This window comes from Aquila chrysaetos, chromosome 13 (genome assembly GCF_900496995.4).
Source record: "Aquila chrysaetos chrysaetos chromosome 13, bAquChr1.4, whole genome shotgun sequence".
Lineage (NCBI taxonomy): Eukaryota > Metazoa > Chordata > Aves > Accipitriformes > Accipitridae > Aquila > Aquila chrysaetos.
This window is the reverse complement of record NC_044016.1, coordinates 34,643,004-34,668,338: the sequence shown is the minus strand read 5'-3', so window position 1 is coordinate 34,668,338 and position 25,335 is coordinate 34,643,004. Positions and strand designations below refer to the sequence as shown.

Sequence of the window (25,335 nt, the reverse complement as noted above, 5' to 3'; positions counted from 1 at the left end):
GAGAAATAAAAAAGAAACAAAGCATTAAGAACATAAGAGAATCATTGTCTGTAGAAATTAACTGGCAAATCAAACTCATTGCTATGTGTACGGCCTTTTGTCTTTCATCAGGATAATTAACAGGTTCACTGTTTTTTTTGGAATTTGCTTCTGACCCTATTTCTTTGACATTGATAATAAATATAAATCCCCAGTGTGTGAACAGTTGCCAGAATTGCTATTCACCTTCCTTGAGACTGACAGAATTGCACAGAAATAGCTCTAAAAATACTTGAGCTCTATATATTGCATTTTTGTTTGTGCTGCAGCACTATTCTCTGTCAGAGAGCGGAAGGAATAGCTTTAAAAAGCTAACCCTGTAATGTAAATGAAGCCGAAAAAAGTGGATTAGGGCCTTTCAGGGAATTCACCTGGTCTAATCTACTTCAATCTTTTGAGCACAATATTGATTTTTTAATAAATTGATGGAGGAAGGAAGAGACCACTGAGAAACTTACAACAAAGATTATAAAAAAATAATTCTGCTTTTAAGGTCTGTCTTGTTTAAATGATTTTCAGAATCTTCTATGCATCTTGCCTGCAGGTGAACTTTAGCCTACAGGCTTTAGAGACTTTAGAGAAAGAATACTCGCCAGACTAATCCTTTTGATCCAGTCTGCAAAGTCACTGTGGAATGACACTCAGTTGTGACAAATAATATAAAATGTTTGGAAGCCTTAAAACAGAGAAAAAATGTGCATTCCTTTTAGTGTAGTTATTGTTTATGACTGGATCACATCTTCAGAAGACACATGGTTAGGATAGCATTTTTGTGCTTCAGTGTATTCTTGAGTAGAGGTGCTTTTGCATGTCCATAGCCAGGGCTTCTCTGAAAGCGTGCCTTCATGGCTTTCTCTGCAATATCAGTTTGTAGCTTCCTCCCTTTCACTGACATCAGTGAAAAAGGGGTTATGCTGACGCTGAAAGCTCAACAAGTAATTCTTTGGCAGATGTGTCACAAGGCATGGCATTATTTTTGGCGCAAAGTGTTGCTGAGTTAGTTACTTTCACTTTTTCTATTTGTATTTGTTGTTATTTAGGAGAAGCTGCAGTATAGTTCCAGGTTAATGGATAGATTAATATGAGAATTATTCTTTCTCTACAGGAATCAAACCCTAGTTCCTCTCAAAGGTATATTCATGTGCCCAGCAGATACACTGCCAGACTGCTTCAGCTCATTTTTGGAGGGGTGGGAAGGGAAGTTAGTTTTACAGAAATGTTAAGGAGAAGGTGATAGTAGTGCTTGATTTTAACTTAGTAGCTCAGAGATAAATAGACTACTCCAGGGCCCAGGTGAGTATGCAGAGTTTGATTTTGCTCCACGGAAGATCGTGGGTAATTTTCCATTTGTTAGGAGACCCTATGGGGGTATCCCTGCACATTTCCTCCCTTGCTTGTATCAGTGCTCTCATGTTTTACTGCTTACCACTTCTCCTTTGTCCCTCAGGAAAGAAGTCCAGCCACAGCAGTGTTTGGAAGTAGGTTTGAAATGCTAGGGGATTTTGCAGTGGTAGTGGCTAAGGGCTCAATCTTCAGAGGTCTGGAGAAACCTTCTCCTTCAGCAGAGAATGCAGCTACAGATTTTCTCAGAAAGTTACGTGGTATAATAAGGCAAAACTTTGCTTTTATATTGCAGAATGAAAGCCTGAAGCACAACTGCACCCTTCTCCCATTTCCCAGTATATATTCAAAATTGCCATCTGTTTAGGATAACAGAGGGTTTTTTTCCCCTAGAAGGACTGTTGATGTTTTCCAGATCACCGTTGATTCCTTTTTGTGCTTTTTCTGTAGTACCGCTATGCACGGGAATTACAATCCAAATATTAGTGGGTATAATGAAGTTAAGTAGATGTACTCCTGTTTTAGTCAGTATTTCAGGGATGCCATTTCTTCCAACAGTGTTGTCCCTCATCAGTCTAATACATTGTGCCATTGCTAGCCTCGTCGCAGGCATTGCCTTGCTATTTTTTGATATTGCGGGCATATCTCCTGTAGCGGTGGCATCCTGACACCAGCATGTTTATGTATTTTCACTTGCTTCTGTGTATTCTGCAGGCATGATGCTATAGCTATTTCAAAGACATTTATGCAAATTCCTCAGTTTGCATGTACCAGAATTTTTTCACCCAGGATCACTTGCTACCTTTTCCCTTTAGAGGAGAATGTGCACAGACAATCAGGATGGCAGGTAGAGTCAATTGTGAACATAGTTTTGTAATGATTTTCTCATAGGAAATGTGATACCATGGAATGTGTGAAAATTTCTCTTTTTAATGAAAATGTTCAGTGTTTCTTTTCAATTCTAGGTTAGTTCTTCAGTTAACTTCAGATAAGGTTTGAATACATGTCAAATCAACTGTGCTGTTCCTAAATTATGGGATAATTTCTTGCCTTTCATTTTCTCCCAGTAGAACCACCTTTGACTTTGGTGAATATCCAGAAATAGGAAAGAAGAGCATGGCAGCCTGGAAGAACTTGGATTTTAATAGAGGAAATATGGAGCAGAATTTAGGATGGGCAGTTAGGAGTTTGGTTTCCCAATTCCATCTTCTGTCCATGCTTCACAGTTACTGTGTGATATTGGATAGGTGAAAAAAACCTCTAAGTTTATCTAACTGTTAATATTGGTTAGCTGCATAATGTGGTGCTTCCTAAAGCTATCTCGGGTCCTGGGACAGAAAAGTGTCACATGCATATTTTTTACCTATCTACAATAGTTGTATGAGCCATTTTTTGCTCATTGTGTTGTTCTGGTTGCTCTTACTGAAGCTGCCTTTTTCACTAGAGACACAAGGTGTGGAAGGATGGAGGTTATAAGCAGCATTAAAAAGTGCAGGACTCTACAACTGATTTATGTAAAACCTTTGCTTTAATTACTACATCTTTACCTGAAAGAGGCTCTTCTTCCATCTTTTCCAGTTATTCCCACACTGACACTTGGTACTGCTAAAACACACACGATAAATCTCAGAATGTCATTCAACTCCATGGAAATAATCTCCACTGTTGCAGGAGCAGTGGTGAGAAGGAGAGTAAATCAAACACATTCCCATGACAGCATTAAAAAGAAAGCTCCTTAAAAATGATGAATGTCCCCCAATACTTTCACTAAAGAACACCAGACATAAAAAAGACATTTTTACAACTCCCCATCTCTGTTATCAGCACTGCAGGGAACTGCAGAAATTCCATAGGCATGGAGTCCTGGGAAATGGGGCAGAAATTGAGAAGCAGGTGTTAAATTATCATTGGAAAGCACAGTGTTTGCCTAAAAACAGGGTTTTTATGCCCTGTTAACTATTCTGGGCTTCTGCCAGTGAGATTGCAGAGGTATGGAGACATGTTTTATTATTCTGTGAAGTAGTTTTGCTACCTTACAATTAAGATGGCATGATCACTTTTTAAGGCCAAAATACAAGTGCCTTTAAAAATTCAGAAATTTTCCATTCTGTATAGTATTATCATCAGATAATATGATGAAAACAAATATATTTGGGAAGGCAATGAACTTTATAAATTTACATTATATTGCTTTTGTTAGCTGGGAAAAATATCCATCCTTGAATCATCTAGATCTTCTGTCCCCATACACAGTACTTTCCCTGTACATACACAGTCAGACACACCCATATGTAAGACAGAGAACAGCATGGGAAGTTTGCTTTCCTGTTTCTTGATATCTGCATTCAATGATTACATACCAAATATTCTTTAGTAGGAGAACAGAAACCATTTTCTAAGCTAGATAATAATAGACTTTCACCTTCTCTTTTAAAGTCCAGTCACACCTGATCAGAACTATAGAAGATGGATATGCTAAAATCACAAACCACAAAACTCACATCACATTCCTCGGAAGATTTATCGTGCCTCAGAAGTTGTTAGAATGAAACTGGGAGGAATTGTGGGGTTTGCAGTAAACTAAGGCATGAATATTTCTGCCTTTTTTTTTTTTTAATTCATCAGAATCATAAATGGATAGATGGCTAAGCAAATGTTCAAGCTAGAATGGTGCTAAATTCTTCTTGTTAGAGTAATGCTGCTGAATCTAATATCCCTCCTTGCCCTCTCCCATTCCATAAATATATTTATGTGGTAATTTGGTTGCTTACAGGCACTGAAAACATGGAAGCTGATTGTATTGCCTAACTTTTAGAGAAGTTATAAGTTGCTATTTCTGTTTCTTGCCTAGCTGAAAATGTGAGCATTCATCGTGAGTATTGAAGATACAATTTCCTAGAAACTCGCAAATGCAACTTCCCATCACCATTTAAGCTAGAAGTACTTCTACCTTAAATATATTCAGAAAATGGTGGAAAAAGCTGATACAAGCTCAATAACCCCTCCTCACCTCCAGCTTGGAGACAAGAAAAGTTTCTGCTGCATAAATTGCAAATTTCGGGTGAAACTATGTGAAGGGCACAGATTCCCCTTTGTAGGAAGTTCTGTGAATATTTTTGTTAGCTTCCTAAGACTATTAAAAATTAATGTTAGCCCAGTGAACCTCATTTTCCTAGCATTAATCTAATTTTATAGTGATATTAGATTCACTATGATAAAGTTAGCCTTTGTGAATGCCACTCTTCCTCCATCCACCGATTTTCCATCAAAATTTAGGGTAAAAAAAAAAGCAAAGCGTAGAAAAAAGAATTCAATTCTCCTGGACTGTACATGAATATCATATAGTTATTATTTCTCATTATTTCACATACAGATGGAGTAATCTGAAGGCATCTTGGTGTTATTAAATGTGGAAAGATTTTTCTGCTTCTGGTTTAAGATGTGCAATATTATATAAATTTCACCAATGTGTTAAATTACGTATAAACTGCATTTTAAGTTCAATTTATAATAGTGGTTCTGAATGTACATAGAGAGACAATGCTAGTGTCAAACTCAGGCTTTACTTAACACTCTTTTTAGCGCAAAGGGGCTATCGCTGGCAGTTCATCACACGCATTCCCCAAGCTGAGACCTCATTTCTACTCACAAATTGGTGTAAAATGCTTTAGTGTGGATGAGAGTCAGACCTAAAATCTCTGTATTTGCAAGAGAATTATAATTATATGCCTGCGCATCAAAATTAAATTGAGAAACTACAGAGTTAATTGTAACTGGATGAAATCTGAGGAAAGATTGGATCACTGGTATTTAGTGCAATTAGAAAAACCTGTAATTTTGTATGCAGTACTTCCTAAAACTGGAACATCTTATTTGAGTTCAAGCTGAGCCTCTTATCAAATTCAAGCCAAGCACCAAAAAGCTCAGATCTTCTGGCTTCAGCTAGCATAAATGCAAGAATCTGCCTCCTCTTCAGAGTGAACAACATGGATTAGTGTTGCAGTCTATTTAGAGCAAGCTATCCCAAACACCCTTGGATATAATTCCTGCAGTGACAATGACTTTATTTTTCCTGTCTGAATTAGTGCTGATGCATCACTAAATATATTGAATTTCTGGTGATTCAAACACAATACAATAAAAATATAGCACTACCAAAAAAGGAAACAAGTCTAAACTAGAATATTTTTTTTATATGGATATATAAAAGCTGCATAAAAAGCTGAATCCTTCAGAAGGTAATACCAGCTTGGCTGCACTGTCATGTATTCTTTTATGGAGGCTTTAAAATCAGCATGCCAGGTTTGTGATGTTAGCTGTCTTCCCTCTGGCACACTCCTGTGTCTAAACTTCATACTTCAACTGAAGTAACCATCAGTTCAGCATGGTAAACAAGGCCTGTGATTTAGTGGGTTCTCTTATTTAAATTGTCCTTTTAGAACAGATTTATTGTGCTGAAAGGTTTGGGGTTTTTTGTTTGTTTCTTTTAAAACCAGTGAATTTAGTTATTCCAGAGGGAAATAAATTAAGAAAATTAAGGCAACCAAATTATTTCACACACTTCTGAGCATCTGTCAGATGTGGGTTGGGTTTGGTTGTTTTTTTTTTCATTAAAGCAGGTGTACATAAGAAGAAACTATGTGGTAAGAATTGATAGACGTTATGCTTTTAAATTTTTGATCACTCCATGTGGCTCTTCAGAGAGAAAAATACCACTTTTAAAGGTGTTTTTTAACGCAGCAGAGATAGACATGTCGATAAGAAGTGGCTAGAAGTTAGAATCATCCACATGGTTGTAACAGTGAGATGTAAGCAAGAAATAACGAAGTATTTGTATTTTAAACCCTAAGGACAACTACCTCCTGTAAAAAGCTACTAAGAGAGCCAGCAGGTTCTCCGTCCCTCGAGGAGTTGAAATCAAGACGGGATGCTGGGCTGGGTTGGAGTCCAGGCTGGCGGAACGAGCTGTTAAACCCCATCTCCTGCAAAATTCCGCTCTCCCTTCCCAGCCCCGCTCTCTCCGCTCCGAAGGGCCGCAGCTCCGGCGGCGTCCCCTGCAGCCAGCTCGGGCCCAAACTCGGAGTCAGGCCCTGGCCCTGCCTCCCCGTCCCGACGCACCCCGCTCCACACCAGCGCGGGGTTCTGGGGGGCTTTCGGTGAGGTGTTGGAAGCGGAAAGGGACGGTTTTTAATCGGGGGCCAGGGGCTGAAGAAGGCCCTCAGAGCAGCTGAGGCCTGCGGGCGGGACTCTGTGGAAGGGCGCTGCCCTGCCCGCGACGGCCATGGGCGATGCGCCTCGCTGAGGGACCCGTCCTCCCCGGCTCGGCGGGGAAGGGAGACGCCGGCCCTGCTGCACGTGAGCACGTCCTCGCGCTCGGCTCTGTGTCGTGTTTCGCGTTATCTCTCTCGCTCGGGTCCGGCGCTGGCCACGAAGTAGCGTCTGACAGTAAATCGGTCGTACCCAAATGCAGAAGTCAGGCCAAGCGAAAGTCTTTGGTTTGCGAGGGAAGAGCTTGCTGATATTTATTGCTGTAATGAATAAAAATGAATCATTAAAGCTGAACTGTGTTTCTTAGAAAATGTATTCAAAGTGAAAATAATATTTCTCTGGTTAATTCCTCTCTCCAATTGCAGGTTCGGTCAGTGAGAAGCTGCCACAACGAGAAGGTGCAGGAAAAACAGGTAAATATCTTAGTTGGCCTTTAAATAGAACCTAAAATAGCTGTGGGATGCACCACTATGATTTTCCATAGGTTTAAATTAGTAGTATATATTCACCATCTATTATAGCTGCATATATAATATGTACACATGCATACATGCTATTCATTTTATGTCTGCACTGTAGATATTTAGTAAACTTACAAGTATAAACGTAACTATATGTATGCGTGTATTTGTCTATATATGCATAGACATTATGTTTTTCTAGTCTCAGACCTACAGACTTCGCTATTCTGTGCTGTTTGGAAGAAAACTTTTCTTCCCATAGCCATATTCTGAAATATTTTCCCATACTGTTTGCTTGCCCTGGAGGACAGATTATTCTGTCTGTCTGATAAAGACAGCATTCTGCAGTCCCAAAATCTCAGGAACTGAAGTCCTCACTTTATTTCCATAGCAATCACTGCTTGAGTCATCTTGGACCCAGCACTTTGCTCTATATTGTGATTAATCCATCTGATGACTTACATTAATGGCCAGATGATTGTTGTTGTTAGAGATAGATCGTAGTGTATATCTTGTTGGCAGGACAAAATCTGATGCAACTCCAACATAGCTGGTAGATTTAAATGAGGGAGATGTCTATGCTTTAAACAAAATTGAAGCTTACACTTTCCAAAAGCTTAAAATAATTTTAAATTCAGCTGAAAATAACATATTAAATGTTGCTGCCAGTTACACTGGCATAAATTAATTTTAAAGAAGTGCTAATGTTGATGATTATCTGTTTGGTGCACTGTAAATATAACTGAAATTTTTTTTTTACAGGAACTTTTGCAGCAATGTAATATACCCAACATTTAAATAAAGTATTGTGCTGTTAGGTTAAGAAAATCAGTACTTCTTTAAAAGCTAATAATTACAAAGTACTGGAAAATTGTTCCTTCATGTATTTCCAGACAAATTGTGGGTTCCACTAACCTTATGTTACTCATTTGCTTTAGGTCAGGACTTTCATTTTCAGCTTTGAACTGAATGAACTATCCCATATATAAAATTTGTCTGAAACCCTTTATTTTTGTTTGTGACTGTGGCAGCTGAGCTGCTGACCCCTGAATGAACAATCATAGAACAGGAAACTTAAATGAACACAATTTATCGGGTCTCCCTTCGCATCACATGTATGTGTGTTTAAAGTGACACGGTTGCATTTTATTCATGCCCTGGTTTTGTTCTCCAGCGCAGGCCTGCAGCAGGAAGGGCCACTGGCCTGGCTCCCAGGTGGTCCCCGGCTCTCCTCAGATGCTGCTAACGTCCTCTCCCCACCCTTCTCCCAGCCAGTCACTGCCGTACGCTTTAAAGAACGTCACGTTGTCAGAGACATCACGACCTCTTTAGCGACCGTCAGAGAGTACTGAACAGGATCAGCTCACTGAGTTAAAGAGCTGTGCTCCAGCTCCACAGTCAGCGTAGTAAGAAGTATTTTGTAGCTCAGCTGGAAAGGGCACAGCAGTAGTTTTTGAAGTGACCATAGAGCTCCCTGCTCATCTTTCCTCTGCATGTTCCTGAGGACTAGCCAGGAGTGCCTGGGTGGGGGTACCTGCCCGTACTGTAATCCAGCAAGCGTAGGCAGGTTCATGATGTTCTCACTGCTGCAGAGGACACTCCAGACCTTCAATTGTGGTCTTGAGGACTCTGCTCAAGAGACAGCATAGACTTAGCCTGAGAGTCTCTTCTCCCAAGATGTCCCACAGAGACTCACAGGAGAAGATGACCTGGCGGGCCGTATCTGTTGCAGTCATGCACCTCACTTTCTCTGCATATTCCAATACTGAAAGAAAAGTTCTGGCTGCAGATTTTGGAGGTCAGGAGCTCTGCTTTCATGTTTGCAAATTTGCACATTAAACTGAACAGGAATAAAGCTTAAAAGATAATTCCTTAAGTATCTTCCCTGGCCCCGCAGTTCCCTCCTCTATCCAAGGAAAATAGTCAGACTCTCTGAAAAGCACATGTCAGATATTGGGGTCACATCCCTTTTTTCTGGTTCTTAGCTGACTGCAGGACTGTGTTCTTGGTAACTGAACTCTGACAGCAAACAGAATGGTTTCTGTTTAAATGTATGCACATAAGGACTGGTATGCATGTGCCAGCCAGGAAGACCTATGCAATTAACCTGAGAGATATCTAAGTAACATGGAGATGAACTGCTCTGTGGTTGTGACTCTCTATTGAATGTTGTTTTGAACAATGAACTGCCACGTGCCTCTTCATTCTTAACACTAAAGGTGTTTATGAAAAGATGGTGTACCTGACAGACTGCAAACAGTACATTAATATGGGTGTCTTCCTGCAGATTAAGGGTAGTTCAGGAGCCGTTGTAGCTCCTCCAGTTCTGGAGTGAAGTTAATGCCTTTTAGATTCTACAGATACCCTGTGCCAAATGTTTGGTTCATTGATGACCAAAAGCAAACCTCTTTCTTTCTTTTGGGTGGGGGGGACCTGAGGCCAGTTTTATGACTCAATCATTAAACATCTGTTGAGTTGTTTTTTTTATTTTAAATAAATAAATTGATAAACTGTTTTAAATGCTGCTTGAACAAAGTTCAAGAGGCTAATTTTGATGAGGCTGATAATTGCTAAAGTCACAGCATTATATCTGAATTTCAGGTAATAACGTAAGATCAAATGTGTCACAAACTGAAATTGTGTACCAAAAAATTATTAGAAAAATGTCATTTAAACCCCAAACCGAGTTTCTGGCTGGGCTGTTGGTAATATTTACCTACCGTAAGCGACCCTCTGAAATTCTGGGTTTTCTGAATCACATACTGATTGATGATCTAAATATATGTCTTGATTCTCAGTACACTAGGATTCTTGAGGGCCTCTCTGAAATTAAGCAATGGTCTTATTCCACCACCCAGAGGACACCACAAAAATGCCAGCAAAACTAATGAGAAGTGGCAGTCTGTTATGGCATTGGAGCAAAGTATCCTGTCAGTGAGTGGACATGAAGAATGAGCATTCTTACAAGAAGTCTCCTTATGCTTTGGTTAAAACATTTGCAGTGAAAATAAGTTTCTGTTGCTGCTGCTTTGGTTTTGTGAAAAGCATGGAGGTTAGTGTTCCATGGATGCAAATTTGGTTTTACTTGCTATCAGTATTTACTTGGTATCTGTATTTGCTGTAAACTAGGCTGTGGCCTCCAGAGGCAGAGGTGGGAGTGCCTCCAAATCCTCTGCATGATATACATAAAGACAATACAGATTTACAAAAAACCCTGTGATGGTGACAACAAAGAGAACAGGAGGAGGCTCTTCTGAATTGCAGTAGCAAGAAGAAATGGAAAGAGGCAGTGTGTTAGCCTCAAAGCTGCTGGTCACTGGTACCCCGGCAAGGCTACATGCAAGAGGAAGCTTCTCGGTTACCTTCAGTTCTAGCTTCCGTGAAAATGCCAGGAAAGCAATCTGGAAACTATGTTGGTCAGAGATCCAGTTGTAAAACTGCAAGAAATGCTAATAAAACCCTTACATGGAAGATGCTGTTTACTGCGGGACACCTTGGTCTTAGAGTTAGCTCCATGCTGCAGGAAACAGTAATGACTGGAAAATATGTACTAGCAAGGCCTACTAAGTCATAGTTACCCAATAGCTGCAATAATTTTAAATAACAAAAACGTAATAAGGTAAAGATGGGTCTTTGGGTACTGCTCTTTCTCACAGAATGCTAACTTAAATAATTTTTCATATTGAATTTTTCTTTTCCAGCACTACTTTTACTGTGTTTTACTGAACCTAATATTATTCACATCCTCTTATAATTTCTGTAAATTTTCCTCCCTCTTTTCTTGCAGTAATGGTTTGTTGTGGATGGATGGAGGTGGCTGACCAGAGGATAAGAATTACGCAAACAATGTTCTGGTTCTTTAATCTGTGAATCTTGCTTATAAAATCAGCTTGACTGTTACATAGATCCTGCTGTGCCGAAAAAACCTTTCATTTTAAGGTGTCAACATGTCTGCAGCCGCTTATTCACCCCAGACTGCTTTTGCTTTCACAGGTCTTAATACTTCTATACGTTTATCTAATTACTTCTTTAGAAATGCTGATTTGATCAGTTATAATCTATAGGTATCAATGTGCAGCATTAAAAAGGAAGAATTACTGTCCAGGGAGAGACCTGATCACTTCATGCCTCATCAAAGACAGTGCAATCATTGCATCAGCCGTAACCTCAAAAGCCATCCATTTATAATCTGTAGTCTGTAGATGCAATATATCTATGCTGTGTAGTACCTATAAATAATGTTTAAATATTTGTTTGTTTACCGGCCGGGGCTATGTGCAAATCATTAGTATCAATCACGTATGTACACTTATTTAGCTTACTCTCATAATTGTAGTCTCCTTGCAAATCTTTTCCATTCTGAATTCAGATGATGCCTCAGCTCCCGCGCTGGAGACGCAGCCTCAAGGTGATGAAGAAGGTGAGCATCGACAGGAACTTAACAGTGTGGTACTAAACTATGCAGTATGGACCGTATACCACAACATTAAAAGCTACCTTAAGAGTTAGGGCAACTGCTGGGGCAGTTGCAAGAAATTGACAGCATCTGTACCTTTTTCCAGATAAAGACTGCAAACACAGCAGTCTTTACTTACAAGCAATGAATTTTGTGTGATAGTTTTGAGATGACACTGTAGCTATGGAGTCCGACATTAGCAGTTTTAATTGTCACCACTCAGGGCAGAGACAGGTTTTAAACCTGAGCCAGAGTGCAGATTAAAACTGCATAGCCAAATGAGGCAGTTAAAGGGTAAATTCTGTCCTCAGCATATTGCCCAGTAATATTAAGGTTGATGTTTTGCCAGGCTTATTTGCCTCTGGGGAAATTCGGTGCTCTGTGAATGGAAAGCTCAAGGCCTACATGCAATGATAGTCCTATCTTGTGGCTGCCTTACCACTCACTGCAAAGCTCACAGAATCTGATCTGAAGTTATTACATATTTTGGGTCCACACTGAGAGATTTTCATTCTGATCAAATATAATTTTATAAAATAAAAGTATTTCTTTCAACCTTTTGTATGAATGGGATAAGGAAGGAACTATTCATGCCTTTGCATGAATAAAGGTTTTAACTGTCCTAATACAAACCTGTGCACCTGTGCACTCCATGTATCTTTAAAACTAGCCACTTACTGTTCAGTGGCTACTAAGTTTTTAAAGATTTGTAACATTTACAACTTTTTTCTGTCGTTTTTTTTTCTAGATATAGCTTCTCGTTATCCTACCTTATGGACTGAGCAAGTAAAGAGTAGACAAAACAAAACCAATAAAAGCTCAGGTAAGAAACTTATGCTATGCTTACTTTGCAAAGCTCCTGTGAAGACATGCATTAAGCCTTGTTAACACTGAAGCCATTTACGTGAAAGCCATTTTAATAATCATTATGCTTCCACTCTCATCATGTGATAGTGACTTAATGATTTGCATTGTGATGATTTTGTAGGCTCGTGCATCATATGTTCCTTTTATATGGAAATATTTTTGGCCAGGCTTTACTAGGTGTAAACAGATATTACTCCACTAAAGCCTCTGGCTCACATCTGTTTGCATCTCTGAGCAGATCTGACATTTACTTTTTACATCCTCTTTAATTCTCTGCCTCTTTGTTATCTACTTGTATTTTCTTTTTTGGGGGGTGATGCGTAGCAAAAACGTGCTTGGAAAATAACAGTGTGGTGGTAAATCTTAGGAGGCAAACCTGAAGAGCAGCAAAGTCCCAACAGAAACCAGTGGTCAGTTAACAGGAAATTGGAAAGACAGTGTTACTTACTTTTTTGCTACATCGCTCACCTGTTTTTTACAGACTGACCGCCAGTTTAGTGTGAATTAATTATGTTGACAGTTTCATAATTGTTGCATTTTGGCTTTACTTTTTTTCATCACTCTTCAGAATTGAGCTTTCTAAACCTGCACTAGGAATGTCAGGTGAACGTCCTAACACTGAAGCCTCTAAAATATTCAGATACATTCAGTGCTTTGGTGGACTATAGGTTTTGATGCCTTCCTCACTGTTCCTTTCTTTCCGTGGAATAAACTTTAGAGAATCTTCTTGAGTTCCCTGGTTTCTTTCTCTCTGGCAAAATGTTTAATTTGAAAGGAAACATTAATGATACAGGCTATGTTTCAGTAAATCACCCAAAAGCACGCTTCAGATCCAGTGGCAATTGAGGTTGTGCTTTACATTAAGTACTGTGCTTAAGTATTTTACTGAATTGAGGCCCAAAAGGGCTTAAAAAGCCAAGCAATCATCATAAGACAGTCAGACAGACATATACTTACCAAGAGGTTTACAGATTCCTTTATATAAGCTATTTTTAACATCAAAGCAATAATTATTAATACTTTTTCCTCTCCTTGATTCTCCCGTAGACACTTAAGGGGAGGACCTTAAACAGAGTGTATACAAGAGTTTGAAGCAAACACTTTCTGTGCTGGAGATTCATTCTGTCATTTATTTAGTCAGTGTTAGCAAGAACAGAATTCCTTTTGGATTTCTGTTGGGTAAAATACGTGTATAGAAATATGTCACTTTTAGGAGTGTTTAATTTTTAAAGTGCTAGAGACTAGATCTAAAGCAAGAATTCTTGAGTTTACAGTACAGCTTCTGGAAGCCAAAGCTTCAACACACACACAAAGTTAGAAAAACACCAAAGAAAAGGTGGGTTTATTACTGGGAACTTGTAACCTCCAGTCCATCTAAAGACATATTTACAAAGGAAGAGAAACCAGAAGCGTAACCTACCTGTCTTAGGATTCCTAGCCATGGTGCATTAGCATCAAAAGCATGCTTGTGTTGGATTTGCTGACAATCAGACTTGCTCACAACTGGGCTATGTCCAGGGGGTCTCTGGAGGGCTAGCGGACGCTGCCGGCTGTGGTGCCGTACCCGGACTAGCAGAAGTCTGCCAGCAGACACTACGTAGCCAGCCTTGCTCTAATCTGTAGGTGTACCTGCTGCACCAGAAGGGACCGCTGCTCTCTCTGCTGTAACTTCTCTTGTATGTGTAATATGAAATAATCAGTCAAGATTAATCTAGGTGCTAAAACCAGTGTCTTCACCAGTTGTGCTAGGCAGTGTCTCTCTTCCAGACTCCAAAGTATAATGTGTGTCAGTGACAGTATATTTGTAAGTTGTTTTGATGGCTGAACCTCACTGATATTCAGTAAACATGTCTTTTAAGGTCTTGAAAAAGCTAGGTTAGATTTTTCCCCTTATTACCTCTCAGAGTAGTCCCAAGGCTTTTGGGAACATCCACAGAGAATGAACTCTGGCCTGCTATGTGTACAGAAAAGGAAGGACCTCATGACTGAATCCACTGGATTGTAAACTCACCGCCTTTGGACACCCAGGCTTCAATATGAGGGATAAATACAGATGTCTTCTTTACTCAGTTTGCTTAGCAAACTCTGATTCAGACTTGGTCATACAAACACCAGAAAGCTTATTGAAATGTATTTGTCTGAGTAAAATGAGTAGAATTTATGTCTGCATATGAACTGTGTTTATAAAACAAAAGATGAAACCCAATTTATTCATAATGGGCTAAATTTTCTTTTGTTGTTCTATAGTAACCCAAGTGCTTTCAAATAAATTCTTCAGGTGCAAATAGCACTATGACCTAGCCCTGCCTGTAGAAAATGACTAAAGAAAAATAATAATAAAAATTTCAGACAAACTCCAAATATTCTACTTGAAACCCGACTATTTTAGTCTGTATTGCTTTTATTTTTTCTAGTTTTTACCTGAATATATGTCCTGATACATCATGGTCAACAAGTCAAGGTCATAAAGAAACTTGTCTTGACCTGAGAAATCAATCTCCTTAGGAGAATGTTTCTGTGAGTTAAGCAACACAAATGAATACATTAAATTTATTGTACTCATCCTGAAGCTGAAGTGGTTTGCTTTTGCTACTCTGCAAATGACCTGCCAGTTACAATTAACCAGTAAAATCAGCATAAGCTTTTAGGTTTTGGAAGATAGAAAATAATGGCTCAGGAAATTCTACTTTATATTAGTTATTCAGTGCTTTCATTTGATTAAATCAGCCTAAAATAATTTAGCACAGAGTAATGGCATTTGGGAGACTTACAGATGCAGGGCATGAAATTATGGGATTACATATCCATGCTCTATAATGACTTCTACCTTATATTCTTTTTGTTGGTTCAGAGAAATAGGCTGTTGCTGCTCACTAAAGACATTTGTGGAGTGGTATTTAACCTATTGGCTTTTGATGACAAAATGTTATGGCTGGCAAAAACCCCATCAGCATCGGGTCATGTAACAATAACTGTTTAGAGTGGTGGATTTGGGTAGAAACATCTCCATTTTAGCTCTTTTTGTGTGTTGAAGATGATTTTCAGAATTGTTTAAAATACTTTTTCTTTCCAGAATTAGAAAAAAGTATGCATCTGGTTGCTAAAAATAACATAGGTGTTTGCTGAGATTATGTTTTATACATATGGCTTGGTGCCTTTGCAGGTATTTTGTGATTTTTTTTGTTTCTTCTGGATTTCTTTTTACCCCCACACTCCTCATTTCTTCCTCCAGTTCACAGAAAATATTGTGTGTTTGCAACATCAGATTGACAAAAATAAGAATTATAGCAACAGCTATCAAAAATAAACAGGAATGCATTGAAAACACCGAACACGGGACTATATGGGTTCTGATCAAGACATCAGAACGTAGCAGCCTAAGCGCTGCTGTCTGTATGTGAACTCAGTGTCTAAACTCCTGCTGATAGTTTGTGGAGATGCAGTCAGCGTGGTCAGTGGAGGCGAGAAAGGAGCCCAGCTCATCATAAAGCCAACACCTGCGCTTGGCCAGCTAACTGGGCAACTGGACCTCACTGGGCATGGTGACTAGTTTAGACCTCTAACCAATATGAAGGTATCTATGCTTTAGGTGAACTTTATCCCACCCCAGTATCAGTTGAAAATCCAGGTAGTCTTTTAGAGCTTTTGTATTTTGTAAAGACCAGAGGACAGAAAGTTTTTTGGCTTGACAAAACTGGATAATTTGGACTCTGTCCTCAGCAGCTGCCAGTTACTGTAGCTTCAGGGCGAGGTGCAGCCTTGAAGTGGTGGAGAACACTGCGTGACAGCACAGGCACTTTTGCATCGCCTAAGAGAAAATGCAGTTCCCTGAGGAGAGCTCAGGTTGGACTGTAGATCTCTCTGGTTCTCCCTGCTACATCGGCTCTACCAGCATTTAATATCCCTGTGGGATTCTTGGGAACCAAGTGTGACATTTTTCAGAGGATGGATGCCCTTTTTTGAGTTTGACTATATGCAAAGGAAGGGTAGTTTAATCCTTTTCACAATGGCCAGTGAAGCTTAGGGTTCATTTTGTTAGCTTGAATTTAAGAGCCAAATTTTCATAATAGTCTGTTGTGGGAACACTTCCATGAAAAACAAATAGGGTGAATTTAACTGATAATACTGTTAATTTAAAAAAAAATTCTTACAGTACTGAGTAATTTCTAAGTACAATCTGTACACCACACAAATGAGAATGAATAATACTCAGTGTAAAATTTCATTAATTTTGCAAACACAGGATGCAAAAACTCATTCATAATCTGGAATATACTTCTATATGTGCTTAAGGTCTTTAGAGATTCTGGTAATAATGTAATTCAAGTTAAAAGGGCCAGGGTTAAACAATGTATCATTGGCTAAGACACAGTACAGTTTCATGTATTTACTATTCAGTTCTATTCTCTTATTATTAATACTTTCGTATTCTGTTTCCTTAAAGATTAAATAGTATGGCATTATTAGCACTAATGATTTATATGTTCATTGATCAGTTGTGTAGTTCATTTAATGAGCTTTGTAAAGTGATTGAAAAATAGGTGTTTGTTTTGTTGGTAATCCGGTATGACCGGCAAAATAGAAGACAAGAAGAAATTGTCACATTTCTTTGTACGTTACTGAACTTGACTTTGATTCATGAGTTAAATTTTAAACGCATGAAATGAGTGGGTAGAAATTTAGGGCCCCTGGCTGCCAGTGACAGAACTCCCAGACAGCGTTTGAACAACCATTCATGCTCTGACTACATGCTACTACTTCACCCAGTAGTTCACGTTTCATCTGGATCAGGCACGGACCCGTGATGCAGTGCTTCTGCCAGCTTCGTGCCTTCGGCCAGCTTTATGCTTATATGCTTTAAGCAGGTGCTGGAGGACAAGCCATACACGATCCAGCATAAAATAGGGTTGGCCCAGAGGAAACCCTGTTCTGGCATAAAGGCTGCTGAGGCAGGGTCAGGCTAGCAAAATTCTTAACGCATCTATGCAAAAAGTAGTGGATCATGTGAATATGCCATTTTTCATCCACAACAAAGAATCCTAAATCAGAATTCATTGTCTTGTCAAACTACAGCTTTAGTGACTTCAAGAGTGCCCAGATTTCAGCCACTGTACCTGGGTATTCTGGTAATGTAGAATCATCTTCAATTTCTATTTTCTCTTTGGCTGTGCACACATGAAAGGAACACTTAGCTTTTTATTTAATTGTCTGACACAACGGAATAGTGTTTTATTGCTGCTGTTTTACTACAGGCCATCAGTTTCAGGGCTGTAAAAATCTGTTACAAGATTTTATCAATTAGCCCCAGAGGGCTTGATCCAACAGGAGTTTCATTCTCAAAATGCCATCTGGGACAACACTGAAATGAACATACAGTTATGTAGGATAGACTAGCTGCAAATGCAAATGATAACAGGTAGTGCAATGTCTACTGTGAATACATTCTTAATAGACTAAACTAAGGAACTTAAAGTGATAATGTAACTAGCAGTTATGTGTCTGTATCTATACCAACTAGCTGCTTGCATTTATCTGTCTGTATAGTCTGAATCTGTTGGCCAAGTCTGCCAGTGAGATTGACTAATGTGATAGAGTGACACTCTGACATTTGAATGCAGTTTTTATTGCCTTGTCATCTGACTGCTTTAAAGCATTTGTACATACGAGTTTTTCTCACATGGAAACTATGTTGGTTGTCAGTGAGGTTACTGTTTTGTTAGCTTGCTTTGTTTTGTTTCTGAGAGGCAATTGTTCCAGTGGGATCCCTGTGCACTGATCATTCCCTGAAAGTCACCTTCTTACAAAGAACCAAGGCAAACCTTGTTCCATACTCAAACACTCACGTTCACTCCAAAGTGAACCTGGCTAACATCCTCCTGCTATGCCTATCCTGGCAAAACTCAGCCCTGATTTTAAAAAAGCCTGCATGAAAAAACAAAAATAGCATTTTCTTTCAAAGGAAATAAATGTAAGAGTTTGTGCGTCTGCCCGTTCACATCAATTCTAATAGCCATTCCTTTCTAAGCATAGGAAAATGAATAACTTACAGACAGGAAAATGAGTAACAGCTCAGTGACTTTGTATTTATTCTCATTAATTGTTGCATTTTCCAGATGTTGCTTTTAATATTGACTGAAGATAAATTACATGCAGTTGAAGGTGTGTGAGCTAGCAAGAAAAAAATAAGATCCAGTTGCATGTTCCCAGTTAGGTATTTATTACAAATTAATTAGCATTTTTCTAGAACTATTTTGAATTAGGCTTATTTTGCAATGTGAAGATTTGAGATATGAAACCAGTTATAACAGAAGGAAATCAAAATGGATATCATAACAAACTGAGAAAAGAACACAGGGAAGAGGGGGCTGAAAGTGTTTTAAAAGCTTGTTGCCTCCATTTTTCAGCAGGGTTTCCTAGTAAGTCATGTGTTGGCCTGCAGAACCTTGGCCAATCTTCCATTCTCAAATTTGCTTGTATTCAGCATTAAAGGAGGGGCAGGTGAAGACTTTGGAGCAGAATATTCATGTATGTCCAAAGAGTCCTACTCACTCTGAATGCATTACGCCTATATTGGACCCTCAGAAATTGAGTTTAAATGAATATATAAAGTAGATTTGCATAGGAGAATAGCCTGAGTAGGAGTGGTTCATTAATTGCAAATCACTGATTACATAGGGAAAACAGTGATTTTTTTCCCCGTTATTACCTCATTTCAGCCCTAAAGACAATTTTTTTTCCCAACAATTGGTGAGGTATAAGCCAAACTCAAAGACGGGGTTTGCATTCCCAAACATATGTTGTAAGTACAGCTATTGGCTGTAGCTGGGGAAACCAAGAGCGTGGGAGTAAGTTGCTGAAAGATAGGCATCTCCTGCCTTCCTATGGCCTGGTGTATCTGATATCTGCATGGGCGAGGAGTTATGAGAGCCTACTGGAAATCTGTGGTGGTCTTGCATGTAGGTTTGATAGTCTAGAGTACCAGAAATGGCATTGAATTGAGCCCTAAGAACCTCAATTCAAGCTATGAAAGGAAAGTCGAAGGCAGAACTCTTGATTTTAAATAAATCTTCAAACATATCAATTGGCTATTAAGTTCACACGTGGATTCTGCCAATGGGAGCTCAGTCCATTACAGATGGGCAGTCAGTCTCTGCCAAATTTTGGACAAGTTCAAATCCAGATATTATTACTGTGAACTGTATAGCTTGGGCTCATCTGCCCTACACCAGAAATGGCACCAGCATTTTTTCATGACATCTACAGCTGAAGTCTGAATGTTTTGTGATGGCCACAGATCTGGCTTTTGGGCCTTGTAAAATTTGTGGTGCTGGAAGACATCAGCTAGTAGAATATTTGTTGTTTGGCCTGTTATCTCAGCAAACTGTGCATGGAGGATAAAGAGAAAAGCATTGTGAGGAAGTTAAGTAAGAAAAACTGATATAAAGGAGGACTGGAAGCTTCCAGGCTAAGTCTTATGGCCTTCTCAGACTCTTTGGATTGGCTCTGGTTGCTAACACACTAAATGTTCCCTTTATAGTTCCTGAATGAACTCAATTATTTGGAGTGAACTGTAATTTGTGATTTGCATCGTTAAGAAACTTGCGGAGTGAGATGTGTGAGGCACTGTCACGTCTTGTTATATCCCCTACTGTTTTATTTTTAAATATTTTGAAGAGTAGGAGGTAGTTCTCTTCTCTTCCATTTTTTGTTATTTTTCTGTCAAGAATCAGAATAGTTCCAGAGTAGTATTCTTTTAGAATACTCCTTGGCAGCTGAAAAACTGGTGGCTTTGAAACTACTGGTTGCTCACACCATTAGGGCCAATCAGTAAATGGTTGACTTAGCTCCTAATGGAGAGCTTTGTCTTACTTTTCAGTAGCAATTTTTAATGATATCCTGGTCTTGATTTAGCTATTACACAAAGAGAGAACAGTACTTTTCACCCTCTTCACCTATGAAGAAAATTACTCTTCATACTCTTTGGTCCTCTTTCCTTTCTTTGCCTTGCCTTGCCTTTACTTTACTTGCCTTGCCTTGCCTTGCCTTTACTTTACTTTACTTGCCTTGCCTTGCCTGTCCTAAATTGGTAAAGGAAAATTACAGTTTTCTTTCAGTTCTTTCAGCCTCTTCCAGGAAGATAAAACTTTCCAGACCTCCCCACAGTGCTTGTATATTATGATACATTCTTAATTTGCAGGCTGCTGGATCATGCTTATTATAGTACTGTCCTATCTTCAATAATACTTTTCACAAGCATTTTAATTTATCTTCATTTTAATTTTACGTATTAGTTCAAAACCTTTATAAAGATCAAGCACTGACATTTCCAGTTTTTTCCTCCCACTACAGGGGAAGATCCTCCCATCCTAAACCATTAAAAAATAGAGTTCTGTTTTACATCCAATTGATGTTCTTTATGCTCAGGATGTTCCAAGGTTTTATTGGACCCCCACTGTGGGAAAAAAGAAAAAAAAGAAAAAAAAAAAAAGAAAAGATCTGTTTTATGCAAGGTTGATAATTTCTATTTTACTGCATGTGTTAAAATTTGATGCCAAAAGATAGTAATCTTTCCTGACCATTTTTAATTATATCAGATTACTTTCTGCAGCGAGTAAATGACACAACAGTCCTGCTTGAAGTTCTCCTTTAGTTTTTAGACATGCACTCCCCCACCTATGTGCAGCTTTCCACAGTTTACCAGATGTCAGATTGCATAATCATAAAAGCATCAATAAGCTTCATAAATCCTAAGAGGGTTGTCAGGCTAACAGTCTATATTTTAATGACAGATGCAAAAAAAATCACGTAAATCATGTTAATGCATAGAAACATGTTGGACTGGATCATATCTAAAGACATAATCTTTCTGGGAAATAGATAAATGTTTCAGTCAAGACAGTCTGGATCTGGCTATGGCTATACTATGATTGCTGGGTGGTATGTAGAAGATAGGTCTTCCAAATTTTGCTGGCAATTAGAAGTCCAGCAGGGTTGGCAGTAAGAGCTGCCAGGCCTTCCATCATCGTCCCAATGACCTGATAGTTAGGAGAAGACATCCATGTTGCATGCAGAGATGCCTTCCCTTCCCTGCCCCTGCCCCCCACAGGCAACAACCCTAAAAGCAATGAACATAGACAGTAACCTTTGCATATCTTTATCAATACAGTAAAGGCAAAATTTTTCTTGATCCTGATGTACTTTCTTGGGGAGGAGGCCCAGGTCAAGTGTGAGCATATAGAATTTGGCATCTAAATTTGCAAACTGGCATCTAAACAATTGTCCTTTTTTTCCTGAAATATTCAGAATCCATTACTACTCTTGAGGTCAAGCCAGTAAAAAAATATATTACAAAGTGAAAGAAATACCTGCAATGTCAGAGAGCTCTGAGACTCATATTTTCAAAACTTCAGTAAATTGGTGGTTATGCTCTTGAACAAGAAACCCTGTCTGGAATATAGATGGTGAAGAAAGTTATTCCATCATTCCAAGGGTAGCCACCAAACTCTCTCCTACATTTTGCAAGGTTAAGAACTCCTTATGTCTTCTTCTGTGAGCTGATAAAAATTCTTAAAAATGCTAATTTTAAGAAAACCAAAATTTTAAGTTTCGCTCTTAATTTTAATCAGAGTCATCCAGTGAGCTGTTCTGGCAAGATTATTCTGGTTTTATATGACAGACTAGACTGTTCTGAGGAAATTTTCTCTTTCTTCCATGAAGATAAGTCAAATGACCAACTGTCCACCTTTCCAATAACTGAGAAAGAAGTGTTTTAAAAAAAGCCAAAAACAATTATGGCAAAATATTCCCCTGTTAATATCTTCTGTGAACTGTGGCATTCTACTGCTTGATCTGGCCACGTTCTGCACAAAAACTCTTGACTGCTACGGACCATGGAAGGACCGGTAGCCATGTAACATGAATCAGCCCTGGTGGCTGGAGTCAAAGTTTTACCTCAGTTTCCTGACATTTACATTTCTGACAGTCTGAATTCATTTCAAGATGTTCCCTGGTAGATCAGGTTCTGGGCAGTCACGGTGGTTTAAATTTGGAGGGATTTTTAATGGGATGATTTATCACATATGACTTCCAACTGTCTTATTTGTCAAATGGTGTATCTCTGAACAGCATTCCTGAAAAGATTGACAGCTTATGCTACAGTTCATGTATTCCTTAATTATTTTCCAATAGATCCTTGGCTTTTTCATTAATTCTTGAAAAAATTGCCATGTGACGCAGGAACTTTTTGAGGCTTCATCAATAATGTTAGCATTTTCCATTTCCAAGCAAGAGAAATTCAACTCCTACAGGGACTTCTGTGGGAGGAGTGGAATTCACCCCAAAACCTGTGTGTTGGCCACACATCTGCAATGCAGCTCTTGCATCAGTCCAGGTCTTTACTTCAGTGTCAGCTTTTATGGACTACCAAGGTCCCAGGTTAATGCTGTCATCCATGGATCCTTTCCCCTAGCCTGTCCTTAATGCAACACACTGGCTTTTCTGTTTGGGACTGGTGTAGTCTCCTTTCCTTTCCATGAAAAGCCACACCAAGGTTCATAATTGGCACAAGGGAACTTGTTCTAGCCAAATTATATCGCTAAAGTACGTAAAACCACTTTGAGATCTTTTAATCTGCAAGATGCTGTATATACCCCAAGTATTGTATTATTACTGGCTTGCTTTCTGCTTCACTCCACCCTGTCCATCATGCTCTGTCTTCTCTCATAGCAGACTGTTCCAGATAAATGCTAGACACTATGTTTTCCCTGCACTCTGCACTGCCTAGAAATAACATTAACTATTGTTGCCATAATGCACTAGATTTCTATGTTACTGGAGAAGAAGCAGTGGTTGAAGAGACAGACCACTGTTTTTCATTAAGCTATTTTTAATACCTGTTTTAGTTTAAGAACGGCAGGCCAAGTATCTGCATTCAACCACAAATAAAACTATGTTTAAATAAGATTAAGGCTGTAAATTAAATTTCAGATCTTAAATTCTCTTGGTGCATTACAAAACACAAGGGAAAAGAGAGGGCAAAGCTTAATATACCAAACTGATTGAAAATGCAGCCTTCTACGGAAAATAATTACTTCTTAGGGAACTTTTTTGAAAAGGTATGCATTTTCAGCTAAAAATCGTATTTTCAAGATGAAAATTCAAACAACAACAAAAAAAACTTCAAAAAGCTGAATAGTTTTGGCTCAAAACTCAAAATATTGATTGGTCAAAGTAATGCCTTGTGGGAGCTGTAATTTTGAAACTTCATTAGTCCCTTCTTTTTCAGGGGCCAGGGTCCTTAGGCTGACTATACCTGCAGGATATAACAATCTCCCCTTTTTAAAAACTCAGAGATACCTCGGAACACTTGTAGGCATCTTGGATTTTGTGATTCTCTGGGAAGTTCAACACAAAGAAACAACTTGTTGTGGGTTTTTGTTTTTGTTTTGTTCTCATAAAAAAAATCACATTTTTTATGAAAAACAAACACTTTGAATGAAAAACATCTTTTCATTTAAAGATCTGGTTTTCCACCAAAGACAATCACAATGAAATTTTTCAACCAACCCTATTACAGTCATAACAAGCTATGAAAAAAATTATCACCATTTAAACAGTTGGTTACCTTGTTTCATTGTTTTCCAGTGAGATCTTAATGTTATTTAAACTTACCACTTTTATTGTCCTTCAGTGAGTAAAGAAAACTCATCATAATGAAAGGACTTTTATTGTCCTCTATTTGGATGATTGCTTAGATGCAGTTTTTGTTAGACTAGAATGCGTTATAAATACATAAATTCCTCAAATGTAGGTGACCTATAATGCCCTTGAATTGTTTTCCAGTGCACCCAGTTAGATCAGGGCAACAGACTGGTTGGTGTTTGATCTGGAAGCAGAGGAGTATAAAGTCAAATTAACACCTCTCGTGCCCCAAAAAGCTGGGACAGTTTTGGCAAGAAAGTAGAAGATAGTTCAGGATTGCATGAGCTGTTCAGGTTCAAACTGTAGGAAGGGTTGAGTGTCTCCCTCAGTCATGAGGCCAAGTTTTCAGGTCTGTGTTGAGGCAAACTCCCATTGATGTAAGAGCTGACAAGGGTTGATCCTGTCTGGTTGTGTTTACTTGTCATGTAGCAAATTCACCCACAGACACTGTTACAATGGAGGCTCTTAACAGAGGCAGGGAGGTGATTAGTTGCGGAGGTTCATGACCATCACACTCTGTCATGGTGTAGTTCACCCTTCTTTCACAACAGCACTGTGCCTAGTTATTCTGGCTGACAACAAGGTAGGGACCCTTTCTGTTGGTTTACTTACCTCATTGGACTGGGGAGAAGAAGTGTAAGTAACTTCTGATCTTGGATGGTTCCTCTCTGACTTTCCCAAAACTCCCACCGTGTAGCTAAAGCCATAATCTCAATAGCCCTTGCTGCCTGAAGGTAGTGAGAGAATCATTATTCTCATTGCTCTCCTGTTTGGCTGAATAAAGGCTACATCCCACCTAGCTTAACGGACTTATAATTTTGGGGTTCTTGCAGTTTCTAATCAGGTTTAAAAAGCAATTTGAGATGATTTTTAGTTTCTTTGAGTTGATACAACAGAGAAGCAGCAAAGCCAAAAATACCAGTATAAATGTCAGTGGTTTGAAAGATCACTTCTCCCCCTTTCCCTACCAACATCCCAAGTACGAAACAGTGACTTCTAATGTAGTCATACATCCTGTAGTTCACCCCTTTAACTAAACAGTCCAATATAATAATAGCAAATGACTGTAGGAGTAGGTGGTTTAGTTTCAGCAGGCACGAAGCCTCATTTTACTCAGAGTGGTGTAAATAGGAGTGACTCCACTGTCATTAGAAGGGTAATGCCCTTGGAAGCCTTATGAGGAGAGAAGAGAATCAGGCCTGG

General features: G+C 38.9%; 1 protein-coding gene across 3 annotated transcripts in view; it reads left to right on the top strand.

Moving 5' to 3' along the window:
- Positions 1-25,335, top strand: part of SMOC2 (SPARC related modular calcium binding 2) — a 150,264-nt gene that overhangs the window by 63,538 nt on the left and 61,391 nt on the right. For 2 of the 3 annotated variants that reach the window (XM_030035697.2, XM_030035696.2), the window contains exons 5-7: positions 7,014-7,061; positions 11,446-11,529; positions 12,314-12,388. In XM_030035697.2, the coding sequence (XP_029891557.1) occupies positions 7,014-7,061; positions 11,446-11,529; positions 12,314-12,388 (207 nt within the window). The remainder of the gene's footprint in view (positions 1-7,013; positions 7,062-11,445; positions 11,530-12,313; positions 12,389-25,335) is intronic. The other variant, XM_030035698.2, reaches the window with a different exon arrangement.